The 14,007-nt window shown below is 41.3% G+C and overlaps 1 protein-coding gene across 4 annotated transcripts in view; it reads left to right on the forward strand.

Moving 5' to 3' along the window:
• EPS15L1 (epidermal growth factor receptor pathway substrate 15 like 1) overlaps nt 1-14,007 on the forward strand; it is a 247,297-nt gene that overhangs the window by 160,542 nt on the left and 72,748 nt on the right. For all 4 annotated transcript variants that reach the window (XM_056518167.1, XM_056518165.1, XM_056518164.1 and 1 more), the window contains one exon: nt 13,734-13,866. In XM_056518167.1, the coding sequence (XP_056374142.1) occupies nt 13,734-13,866 (133 nt within the window). The remainder of the gene's footprint in view (nt 1-13,733; nt 13,867-14,007) is intronic.

A 14,007-nucleotide genomic window follows, 5' to 3' on the forward strand; every position in this document is an offset into this window, starting at 1 on the left:
CGGCAAACTTTTTGCCACAGCGCAAACTCCTAGCAGGAAACTCACTGTAAACCCCCGTCCGTGTGAATGTACCCTAAAAACACTACACTACCACAAAATAAAGGGTAAAACACTACATATACACCCCCTTACACTGTCCATCCCTCCCACCCCCCCCCCCCCCCCCCGCCCCGGCAGTACTTGACACTGGGGACAAAAACTAGTTTACCTGCCCCAAGAATATACCTTAACAGAGCTGTGAAGAGAGTTCTTTGCCCTAGCATTATAGTGGAGGGGTAAACTCAATTGGGGAGATTTATCAAAACCTGTGTAGAAGAGTGGTGCAGTTACCCATAGCAACCAATTAGATTGCGTCTTTCATTTCTCACAGGCCGTCTTGAAAATGAAAGAATCTATCTGGTTGCTATAGGCAACTGCTCTGCTCTTCCTCTACACAGGTTTAGATCACCCCCATTGATCTGGGTCTAATTTGATTCATTCTCAATCTTCTGTCTAGTATAATACATTTTGAGAACTGTAACGAAAACCTAGTATATACCGTAACTTAATACCATAGATCAAGTGGACAAGTTTCTTCTATCTGCTGTTACAGTTTGTTCTTAAGGATAGCAGTTATAGATAAATGCGTGGTATGATATACAGTTTCTTACTATCACTGATATCCATTCTAAACCTTCTAGCACTCAGGTGCTTAAAAATTTCATACCTAAACTTAGAGGAAACCACTTTGCTTTCACAAACCTTTGATGTTTAAACAAATTTCAACGGCTGCCGGATTCTGATCAGTAACAGGAGCACTGTGTCTTCATAGGTAGGAAGTACAGTTGGTATAAACAAACCCATTATAAGTTGCCCAAGATAGTCTCATGGTAGGTCAATTTGTCTTCAAAGCAAGAAGTAGAATTTCAGTGGAACTTAAATACTTTATCAAAACAAAAAAACATGTTTTACGTTTCTATTTCTTCATTAAGAGCATCCTGTGAAGAACGAGCTAAATTAGCAAGTTATTTGTCATCATGATATTCCATATAAATAGTGGTAACTGTAAGTGCTTCATTTAAGTCAATGGGCTAACCTTTGAGCCTTCTGTTTATACATATTACTAGCAAGGGGGTGTAACATGTGGGTCAGTAACCACTATTTGCACATGAAGGCATATTCTTGATGTCCTCATTTAATCCCTTGGTGCTCCATGATGTGAATATAGGTGGGGGTCTCAGCAATTGGAGGTCCACCAAATTAGCATTTATATTCTATCCTGTAGATGTGATAAATATGTCAGGGTAAAAAACCCATTTTACTCCTTGAGGACCAGACCATTTTTTTTTTTGCACTTCATTTTTCCTCCTTCCCTTTTAAAAATCATAACGCTTTTTAATTTTCCTCATACAGACCCATATGAGGGCTTGTTTTTTGCACTTTGTAATGACAGCAATCATTTCACAACAAAATCTATGGCGAAAAAAAAAGTGTTTGTGGGGCAAAAAAAAAATAATAATGCCATTTTGTAACATTTGGGGGCTTCCGATTCTACCCAGTGCACTTTTCAGTAAAACACCTGACACCTTACCTTTAATCTGTAGGTCCATATGATTAAAATGATACCCAAGTTATATAGGTTTTCATTCTTTAAAAAAGTGATAACATTTGTACGAAAATTTGTATATTTAAAAATGTCTTCTTCCGACCCCCTAGAACTTTTATTTTTATTTTTCCATATACAGGGATGTGTGAGGGCTCATTTTTGCGTCGTGATCTAAAGCTTTTATCGGTGCCATTTTTGTTTGAAAGGGAATTTTTTATCGCTTTTTATACACTTTTTTTTTTTTAAAGGGTTTACAAAGTGACCAAAAATACGAAATTCTGGACTTTGGTATTTTGTTTTTTACGTATACGCCATTGACCATGTGGTTAAAGTAACTTTAACTTTTTATAGTTCGGACATGTTTATTTTTGATTACATTTTTTTTTTCAAATGAGAAGGGGGTGATGCAAACTTTTATAAGGGAAGGGGTTAAATCACTTTTATTAACTTATTTATTTATTTATGTTTTACACTAATTTATAGTCCCCATAAGGGGCAATTACATGCAATCTTCAGATCTTTGAACGTGGCATCTAAGGGGTTAATGCCAGGCATCACCGCAATCACCCTGCTATGATCCGTGCTCAGCTCCTGTACGCCCTGCGCCCGGTCCCGGGAAATAACGTGGGGTCACGCCATCATATAACGCGGGGTCACGCCGACCCCGCGTCATAGCTGGGACCCTGGGCTAATAGCATGCAGCACCGATCGTTGTGCCGCGCGCTATTAACCATCAAAGTTGATCGCCGTGTCTAAAATGAAAGCTTCCCGGCAGCTTAGTCGGGTTGATCGGGACCATCGCGATAAAATCGCTAGCACGATCAGCTAGCACGCCAGCGGAGGTCCCCTCACCTGTCTCCGTCGCATCCGATCGGCGATTGATTGGTCCAAGCCTAAGATACAGGCTTGAACAATCGCCCGCCTATAACACTGATCAATGCAAAGCTATGGCTTTGCAGGCATCAGTGTAAAAGATCAGTGTGTGCAGTGTTATAGCTCCCTATGGGAGCCATGACACTGCAAAAAAAAAAAAAACTTTTCCCATAAAAAAAAAAACTGTGTAAAAATATATGTGGTATCGCCGTGTGCGGAAATGTCCGAATTATAAAAATGTATTGTTAATTAAACCGCAGGTTCAAAGGCGTACGCGCAAAAAAAATTCCAAAGTCCAAAATAGCTAATTTTTGGTCACTTTTTATATAATGAAAAAATGAATAAAAAGCAATAATAAAAAAAGGGTTATAGGGTTCAGAAGATGAGAATTTTTAACGTATACATTTTCCTGCATGTAGTTATGATTTATTTCAGAAGTACGACAAAATCAAACCTATATAAGTAGGGTATCCTTTTAACCGTATGGACCTGCAGAATAAAGATAAGAAAAATGTACTTTGTAGAAACGGAAGCCCCCAAAAGTTACAAAATTTTATTTTTTCTTCAATTTTGTCGCACAATGAATTTTCTTTCCGTTTCGCCATGGATTTTTTTGTAAAATGACTAATGTAACTTAATACCATCATATTTAATTTTATGTGCAAAATTGAAAGCGTTATGATTTTTAGAAGGTGATGAGGAAAAAATTGAAATGGATAAACCCTGCGTCCTTAAGGGTTTAAATTAAACTCGCATGGTATCTTCCTAGTTGTTATGCAATTTAAGTGAAGAAAACTGGCTCTGTGTTTAGACTTCAGTTCCAATCGGGAGCTCTGCAATTCAAGGCTTGACTGTGCCCCATATCACAAATGTCCAAAACCTTTTTTTCATGTTCACATGGAGTGCCGCTTTTCTGTTTTTGGGCATTCCTAGTTTGCATGTGTCAGGAATTAGCCCAGTGAAAATATTTTTTGTGAATAGTATTGGTTCCAGCAAACACCAGTCACCTCTTCCTGTTAGGGACATAGTTGCGCCTTAACAAGTGCATACATTTGACAGGGATTAGCCCTGTGAAAATATTTTTCATGAATATTATTTGTTGCACCAAACACCTGTTACAGCTCCCTAGTTGTGCAATAGCAGCAAAGTAAAAAGGGCATGCATTTAACAAGGATTTGCCCTGTGAACAAAGGAGGAGTTGTCATGGTCATCCTTTGGAGCGTGTTGCTGAGGTGGTGGAGGGGGATGTAGTGGCCGAGCATAGTACTAACTGGACTGGTGGTGGTACGAGTGGTGGGGATACTGAAGGGCATCATGGTGGATGTGCTGAGGGGGAACAAGGAGGCCACAATCATACCTCAGAAGTTCTTACTGAGAGGAGTGTTAGGGATAATAAGGAGGACTTTAGAGATGAAGATGTCAGCAGGCCTTTTGGTCTGAGCAACTCAGAGCAAGTGACAGTGACACTGGTGCTGGATGTGAAGGCTTGAGAAAAAAATGTTCTAGAACCAGGGGCACAGTTGGGTGGTGATATACCTAGCTATTTATGGTATCCTGCTGTGTGGAATTTGTTACCAGATGCAGGAAAGCAGGTACAGTGCTGTATCTGCAGAGAGAAAGTAAGACACAGGCAGGGACCGAATGCTGCCTGGTGGCTACAGCTAACTGAACCTCCCAGTCCCTGCTGTGCACAGTCATGTGGCACAGAGGGTTGGCACCTCCATGAAGTTGTCTGTGTGCAGAACAGTGCATGCAGTGCAAAATTTGACAAACGTCAATCCTTTAAACTCCTGCTGTCCACTATCAGTCACTGTAGTCTGGGCCGCCTGGCTGGTAATGTTTAACCTCTTGGGGACCAAGGGCGTACCTGTACGCCCCTAGCCCCCTCCCTTTCTATAACGCGGGGCCATGCCGAACCCCCGCATCATAGAGGGTCGGGCCCGGCCTCTAACAACAGGCGGGACCTGTGGCTAATAGCGCGCGGCACTGATCGCGGTTCCGCGTGATATTAACCATTTAGCCGCTGCGTTCAAAGCTGATCGCCGCTGCTAAAGCGAAACTAAAATGCTCCCGGCAGCTCAGTCGGGCTGATTGGAATCATCGCAATGAAATCGCGAAGTCCCGATCAGCTAGGAGGCTGCAGGAGGGTGCCTTACCTGCCTCCTGCGCATCCGATCGCCAAATGACTGCTTCATGCCTGAGATCCAGGCAGGAGCAGTCAAGCGCCGATAACACTGATCAATGCAAAGCTATGGCTTTGCAGTGATCAGTGTGTGCAGTGTTATAGCCCCCTATGGGAGCTATAACACTGCAAAAAAAAAGTGTGGAAAAAAAAGTGAATAAAGATCATTTAACCCCTTCCCTAATAAAAGTTTAAATCACCCCCCTTTTCCCCCTTATTTTTGGTCACTTTTTAAATCAATTAAAAAAATGAATAAAAAGCGATCAAAAAGTCCCATCAGTACAAAAATGGTACCGAGAAAAACTTCAGATCACGGCACAAAAAAATGAGCCCCCATACCGCCCCATACGCGGAAAAATAAAAAAGTTATAGGGGTCAGAAAAGGACAATTTTAAACATTTTAATTTTCGTGCATGTAGTTATGATTTTTTCCAGAAGTACGACAAAATCAACCCTATATACCGTATTTATCGGCGTATAACACGCACTTTTTAGGCTAAAAATTTTAGCCTAAAGTCTATGTGCGTGTTATACGCCGATACACTCCCAGGAAAGGCAGGGGGAGAGAGGCCGTCGCTGCCCGCTTCTCTCCCCCTGCCTTTCCTGGGGTCTAGAGCGCTGCTGCCGACCTTCTCTCCCCCTAGCTATCGGCGCCGCTGCCCGTTCTGTCCCCCTGACTATCGGTACCGGCGCCCCATTGCCGGCACCGATAGCCAGGGGGAGAGAAGCGGCACCGACAGCCAGGGGGAGAGAAGGGGCAGCGGCACCCATTGCCGGCGCCGCTCCCCCGTTGCCTCCCCCCATCCCCGGTGGCATAATTACCTGGGTTGGGTCCGTGCTGCTGCAGGCCTCCGGCGTGCGTCCCCTGCGTCGTTGCTATGCACGGCGCGGTGCACTGACGTCATGCGCCGTGCAGCGCATAGCAACGACGCCGGGGACCCGACCCAGGTAATTATGCCACCGGGGATGGGGGGAGGCAACGGGGCAGCGGCGCCTGCAATCGGTGCCGCTGCCCCTTCTCTCCCCCTGGCTATCGGCGCCGGCAATGGGGCGCCGGCAACGATAGCCAGGGGGACAGAACGGGCAGCGGCGCCGATAGCTAGGGGGAGAGAAGGGCCGGCAGCAGGGCTCTAGACCCCCAGGAAAGGCAGGGGGAGAGAAGCGGGCAGCGACGGCCTCTCTCCCCCTGCCTTTCCTGGGGGTATATGGGGGTATACACGCGCACACACGCACCCTCATTTTACCATGGATATTTGGGTAAAAAACTTTTTTTACCCAAATATCCTTGGTAAAATGAGGGTGCGTGTTATTGGCCGGTGCGTGGTATACCCCGATAAATACGGTAAGTAGGATATCATTTTGAACGTATGGACCTACAGGATAATGAAAAGGTGTCATTTGTACCGAAAAATTTAATACGTAGAAACGGAAGCCTCCAAAAGCTACAAACTTCAATTTTTTTATAAAATTTTGTCGACCAATGATCTTTTTTTCCATTTTGCCACAGATTTTTAGTTATCAAATGGATTTTTAGGTGAAAGGATTATGATTTTTAAAAGGTGAGGAGGAAAAAACGAAAGTGTAAAAATGGTAAAAAAAAAAAAAAAAAAAAAAAACCTTGGTCCCCAAGGGGTTACAAATAAATAAATAAAAAAATAAAAAATAAATAAAAAAAAGAGCTTTTAACCTCCTGCAGTATGCAGGCTAGAACAACTCACACTAGTAAACGAGTGTGCCATCACCCTTGCTGGTGCAACCTCCAGCCAGGCCTGGACTGTCTGACTGGGAAAATTTGAATAAAAAAAAAACATTTTCTTAATCTCCTGCTGTACACAGGGTATTACGACTTTCTCTAGTAAACCACTATGCCATGACAATTGCTGGTGCAACCTCCAGCCAGCCAAACCTAGGCCAACAGGCTGGCAAAATTTGTCAATAAAACAGGTTTCTTAACCCCTTAATAACAATGGACATAAATGGACGTCATGGTGACGTGGTACTTAACGCACCATGATGTACATTTACGCGCTGCCATGATCGCGAGCACCGGAGCGGTGCTCGCGTCATGCCCAGCAGGTCCCGGCTGCTATCAGCAGCCAGGGACCCGCCGGTAATGGTGGACATTCGCGATCGCGCGGATGTCCGCCATTAACCCCTCAGATGCCGTGATCAATACCGATCACGGCATCTGCAGCAGTGCGGTACTTTTAATGGATGATCGGATCACCCGCAGCGCTACCGCGGCGATCCGATCATCCAGCATGGCGGCCGGAGGTCCCCTCACCTGGCTCCGGCCGTCTCCCGGGGTCTTCTGCTCTGGTCTGTGATAGACCAGAGAAGATGATCACCGATAATACTGAAAAAAAATAAAAAATAAAGTAAAAAATGTAAAATAAAAAAGTTAAAAAATTTGAAAAATCCCCTCCCCCAATAAAAAAGTAAAACGTCCGTTTTTCCCATCTTACCCCCCAAAAAAGTGTAAAAAAAAATTATTAATACACATATTTGGTATTACGTAAAAGTCTGAACTATTAAAAAATAAAAAAAAGTCCAAAATTGCTGCTATTTTGTCACATTTTATTAATAAAAAGTAAAACCTAAGCAAAAGTGGTACTGATAAAAACTACAGATCACGGCTCAAAAAATTAGCCCTCATATCGCCCCATATACGGAAAAATTAGAACGTTATAGGTGCTCAAAATAGGGCAATTTCAAACATACTAATTTTGTTAAAATGGTTTGAGGTTTTTTTTAAGCGTTGCAATTATAGAAAAGCATATAATCATGGGTATCATTTTAATCGTATTGACCCACAGAATAAAGAAAACATGTAATTTTTAGCGGAAAGTATACAGCGTGAGAACAAAACCTTCCAAACTTTTATTTTCAATTTTCCCACATAAATAATATTTGTTTGGTTGCGCCGTACATTTTATGGTAAAATAAGTGATGTAATTACAAAGTACAATTGGTGACGCAAAAAACAAGCCCTCATATGGGTCTGTGGATGGAAATATAAGAGAGTTATGATTTTTAGAAGGCAAGGAGGAAAAAACAAAAATGCAAAAATAAAATTGGTCTGGTCCTTAATGGACAACTGTAGTGGTACACATTTATATATGCCCAGGCCTCAAAAATAAATTAAATAAACTTATACATACCTTCCTACGAGCCCCCATTGGTCCGGCACAGGCTTCACGGTCTGGAAGTGCTGACGTCATTCACCGGCCGTAGCAATGTCCCGCCACTGTCATGTAAGGAGCTCTGGCCGGCTTCTTACATGACAGTGGGTTCAGCCTATCACCTACCGGGGCGGGACATCACTACGGCCGGTGATACACCGACGGCTCTGCGGCGTCCCCATCCCCAGGAAGTGGAATGACGTCAGCACTGCCAGACCGTGAGGCCTGTGCCGGACCAACAGGGGCTCGTAGGAAGGTATGTATGAGTTTATTTTGTTTATATTTGAGGCACGGGCATATATAAATGTGTACCACTACAGTTGTCCTTTAAGGCCAAAATGAGCCTGGTCCTTAAGGGGCTAACCTCCTGCTGTATGCAGGATACTACACTTCAACCTGTAAGCCACTTTGCCATCATGATTGCTGGTGCAACCTCCAGCTGGCTGGGGCAAAATAAAATTAAAAAATTAAAAACCGGATTGAAAATCCTGCTGTATGCCAGATAATACAACTCATGCTTGTCAACCACTAAGTCACCACCATCACCCTTGATGGTGCAACCTACAGCAAGGCCTAGGCCGCATGGCTGGGGCAAAATTTAAAAAAAACTTTTTGTCCCTGTTTGGCACACGTGCTAAATCTCATCAAACGTTTCTTGAGAACTTGCACCAGTCTCACTGATGTGCTGGCTATGTGCAGGAAAGTGTGTGTTCGGTTTAGCCTTTCCTATGCTTTTAAACATGCTTTCCTTGACCTACAGTGCCAATAGGGTCATTTTCCACATAGTCTCCTGCTTCTTCCAGCCAGACTTGGGCCAACTGGCTGGCAAAATTGGAGAAAAACATTTTTTTAGGAACCTGTTATTTCTAGCCAGCCTTGGGTCACCTGGCTGGCAAAATTCGAAAAAAATCTGTGCCAAATGACTGATTACATAGTACTACCACCACCCCTGCTGTATGCTAGATACTACTAGTCACATAAGTCTGCCATCTTATGTTATATGCTAATAACATCTGGCACTGGCAGTTACCACCTGCTGTACACTGGATACCACTAGTCACAGTAATCCACCATCACCCTACTTCCAGCTAGGCCTACACGTACACAACCTATCATCCCCAAAAAAGGGAACATTTTTTCTTGACTATTTTAGAACATAAATTCTGTTGCTGATCCCAATAAAAAGGATAATTTTTGCAATATTTGGAAAAATCCATGCCGTCATCTTCACTTGTTAGAATCTTAACTTTTTGCTACTCCCAAGAAGGAATAATTTTTGAAACACTTGGAAAAAGCCACTGTGTCTTCCAATACCTCTGTGTGCATTTTAACACCTATGTGGATTAGGCTTAACTTAATGGACTCTTGTCTTTTTTCCCACCATACAAAATATGTAACACCAGCAGGCATCCACCGACCACCAAGGAAAATTTAAACCGCTTTATTTTGGTGTGATTAAAGAGGTACTCTGGTGGGAAACTTTTTTTTTTATGAACTGGTACCAGAAAGTTAAACAGATTTGTAAATTACTTCTATTAAAAAATCTTAATCCTTTCAGTACTTTTTAGCAGCTGTTTGCTACAGAGTAAAATCTTTATTTTTTTTATTTTTTTGTGTTGTCCACAGTGCTCTCTGCTGACACCTGATGCCCGTATCAGGAACTGTCCAGAGCAGGAGAAAATCCCCATAGCAAACCTATGCTGCTCTGGACAGTTCCTGACATGGACAGAGGTGTCAGCAGAGAGCACTATGGACAACACAAGAAAGAAATTTAAAAAGTAAAGAATTTCCTCTGTAGCATATAGCTGCTAAAAAGTACTAAAAGGATTAAGATTTTTTTAATAGAAGTCATTTACAAATCTGTTTAACTTTCTGCCACCAGTTCATTTAAAAAAAAAAAAAAGTTTTCCACCGGAGTACCTCTTTAAGCCTTAAAAATTTGTGATCTGTAATAGTTACCATAGGTTACCGCATGTCGCCATAACCGAACCTTAAAACCCACTTTAAAACTACTTGAAGACATTCCTAGCAGTGTTAGACAGGGCTTTGGAGCTGTAAGGTGCTGTTAGAAACGTGTTTGGGGATTTTTTTTATTGCTGTTTCGGGTCAAACCGAGCCAAATCAAACTGCAAGTTTAAAGTAAATTTCAAAGTTTGCTCATCTCTAGTAAAATCTCATGGCAGGTCCCCTTTAATGTACTTTTGTGGAGCTTTAACAACCAAAAGAATATCAACATAAAATCTTGGAGCACCCTCCTAGACCAAAACCCTCAAATCATACATGATCTCTAACTATAATGCTAGCGGTTCGATAATAAAAAATAGGAGACCGGGCAACCCTGGTGAGAGTACCACATATCAGTTTAAATGGGTTATCCAATGGAATTAATTAATTTTGCTTACAAAAATAACAAACACTTTTCCTCACCTTCTTTCTCTTACTCATAGCTCCGGCATCGGGGCCCCTGTCCACAGCCGGTGACTCTGCTTTCACCGAGCTGCAGAGCATATCTTCTACAGCAGGAAATATTGACTGGGGAACTCGATCACTGGCCAAGTGGGGGACACTGCTTCGGCCATTTATTGACAGAGTGGCGCTGTGATGTCACGTCTGCAGCTCCGGTGCAGACTGTCAGTGGATACCGACCATAGATAAATTTTTTGATCGCTGGAGCAGGGACACAAGCTGACAGTGGGAGGATTTTTCCTCCAGCTGTGAGCCCTGCACTCACAGCTGTCAGTCAAGGAAGTGTGTCCATGACATAGTTGATGGTGCATGGACACAGCAGGACTAGTATGTGTCCAAGCAGGCAGGGGGGGGGGGGGGGGGGGGCAGTTGTTTGACTGGCTTTTTCAGTATGAAATACTGAAAAATTTCTAATGAAAGCAATTGCAAAATCTATTGGTTATACATGCTTTACAAAATATCAAAAGTTTTTGTATCTAACAGTGCCCATTTAAAGTGTATCTGTCTTCAACAAAAACTTTTTATATAATGTAGATGATACCATTATATGTATATTTGGTTAAAAAATGCTTTCCTATAGCTTTACATGTGTGTCTCTGTGAGGAGACTAAATGCAGGAAGTGAGGGCAGGACAAGCAGGGGCATGCCATAGAGCCTCAGTGCACAGAGCCCTGCCTGTCCACCCACATTTCCTGTAATTGGTCTCCTTACAGAGACACACAGGCAATAGTTGCAGATACAAAAAATATGCACATTTTTAACCAATGTATATTACAAATATACATATAATGGTATTATCTAAATTATATAAAAAGTTTTTGTTGACAACAGCTATACTTTAATGTTTTGCCAAGAAGTACAAAGTTTTTGAATCTAACAGTGCCCATTTTAGCCCTATAGATAGTGATCCAATAATACAAACTACAACCACTGAGTTATTATATAAGGTCTTAAAGGGGTACTCTCGTGGAAAAAAAAATTAAAATCAACTTGTGGCAGAAAGTTAAGCAGACTTGTAAATTACTTCTATTTAAAAATCGTAACCCTTCCGGTACTTATCAGCTGCTGTATGCTACAGAGGAAGTTGTATAGTTCTTTTCTTTCTGACCACAGTGCTCTCTGCTGACACCTCTGTCTGTGTCAGGAACTGTCCAGAGCAGGAGAGGTTTGCTATGGTGATTTGTTCCTGACATGGATAGTTCCTGACTTGGACAGAGGTGTCAGCAGAGAGCACTGTGGTCAGACAGAAAAGAACTATACAACTTTCTCAGTAGTATACAGCAGCTAAGTACTGGAAGGATTAAGATTTTTTAAATAGAAGTAATTTACAGATCTGTTTAACTTTTTGTCACCTGTTGAATTAAAAAAAAATGTTTAACATTTGTTTAATCAATTTAACAAACCTTGGCCCAATACCAGATCTCCTAAACCTTTCAAAGAAATCCCCTCTTCACCCTTTCAAAGGCCTTTGAGACTTTAATCGTCAGGGAACCACCCACACCAAACTGGATGCTATCAAAAAACGTATCAATGTTATTGAATACACCCCTCTTTGGCATGAAACCACTCTGATCCTTACTTCTACTTTTGCCTATGTATTTCTGAAGATGAATAGTTAAGGCCTTAGAAAATATTTTAACATTTGTATTTAATAGGGCAATGGGCCTTTAAGTTTTGGATACAAAGAATTTTTAAGCTGTTGTGAGCAGGGCCCTCACTCCTCGTTTACATGTTTAGTGTGTAATATTTTATAAGGTTTTTATTTTTACCCTCAAAATTGTGCTGCGGAATTTATTGGTGCTATATAAATAATTATTGCGATTAATTACATATACTCTATTTAATTTTCTTGAGGTCTTCGAATCAGCCCAAGGTCGGTTAAAACTGTCCCCATCTGCATTGTCAAAATATTTGAACTTCTGCTAACATTTAACAATATTAGCTCTGGCCTCCGTCTTGTCTATCAAATGCCTTTGCCTTGTGGATATAGTACAGTGTCGTTACAGACCCTAGATGACAAATCTTTTGCAATTTAACCCAAATTGAGTGGTTAGAATTTAAAGTGGTATTCCCAACTCCACTTACATAGTCAATCTTGTAAAGCATATCAAGATAAATATTTTTGCAAATTAATTTATTAAATTTGCCTCCTTCTCCTGATATTCTTGATTCTTTCCTACCTTTTTGAGAGCTGGTTGCAAAAGGTACCGACCAGCTATGGTTGGGCTGTTGTGTGTGTGTGTGTGTGTTTGTGTATGTGTAGATAGATAGATATAGATATAAATATATATATTTATATATCTACACACGCGCACACACACAACAGCCCAACCACTTCTAGAGTGGAGTGATGGTCTGTAACCTAGACAAAGAGCGGTCAACAAGGGAGGAAAGGAACAAAAATATCAGAAGGAGGCAGATCTACAAAATGAATGCATTTGCAAACATCTTTAACTTTACGTTCCCTTAAAGTTTAACTATGTTAGTTGAGATAAAAAATTATGGAATGTGTCCAATTTATTAGCAGCGTTATGTTCGCATGAAGGACTCTCACCTCCTGACCTCCTAGGATTCAATTTAGCGGACAATTTTTCTCTGCCACCAAGATATTAATTTTAGATGCAGGACTGTATCCTAAAAGATGCTGTTAACTTGTATGGATTCTTTAACATGATGACCATCCTATCTTTAAGGGGAGCCCAAACATTCTCTATTTTTGGCTCTATAAATGTCTTCCAAGAAAAATAAGATCGCGATCTGGCATCCAGTTCATCTGGCGCCATCTCCACCATCCACATACGGCGATTGGCCGGCTCATCTGCACACAGATTAATAAAGACATCACACAGCTGGCAAGAGGGGAATCTAGGGTGGTGAGGGGAGGGAATCCAGTTCAGTGAATCGATAGGTCAGGAGGGTGGGAACACAGATATCCTGCAGCTTCATCATGCCTCTAGTGATGCCCTCCCAGTCTGTCCATAGATTTTTAAATTCACAGGAAACCCTACAGAGTAATAGCATTAGTGTCTTGACTTCCAGTTATCTCGTATACAATAATGTTACAAAAGATATTTATTGTCTCACATTGGTCAGTGAAGTTGTTTTTTATATCCCTATATTAATTCATACTTTTACATCACAAATTGTTGTGTTGAACATTTGTTTTGCATGAGGAAATCCTTTCTTACATTAGAATGTTAAATTGAATCTTCGATAATAGGAGCATGCACAGTTTCATGTCTGTTTAGAACTGGCCAGTACCTTTTTTATATGATTGTTCAGAGTTTTCTGGATATGCACATCCCATATCTATGTTGCAACAAAGAATTAAAAAAAGTTTTTCCATTCTTACAACTGCTAATGGTTATGAGATCTCATTGAAATTAAGTTATCCTATTTTGCTTTTGATTTTAATTTCTTGTTTCTTTAACTTCTGTAATTTTAGCACCAAACCTCAGATCCCTTTGCTGCCTCTTTCTCAACTTCAGGATTTTCTGAGGACCCTTTTAAAAGCAAGCATGATATGCCAGCACTGCCCCCGAAAAGAAGTGTTCCTCCGCGGCCAAAGCCTCCAAGTGGTAAGTTAGTAAATATATATGTACATATCATCCTATTGTAAAACATCTATAAATAAATGAACTAAAAAAGGGATTTTTTTTTCTTTAAAGTAAAGAAACAGTATACTGTGTGCAGTTAAGTTTTGTCTTTGCACAACATAG

Source organism: Hyla sarda, chromosome 1 (assembly GCF_029499605.1).
Source record: "Hyla sarda isolate aHylSar1 chromosome 1, aHylSar1.hap1, whole genome shotgun sequence".
In the NCBI taxonomy this organism is placed as follows: domain Eukaryota; kingdom Metazoa; phylum Chordata; class Amphibia; order Anura; family Hylidae; genus Hyla; species Hyla sarda.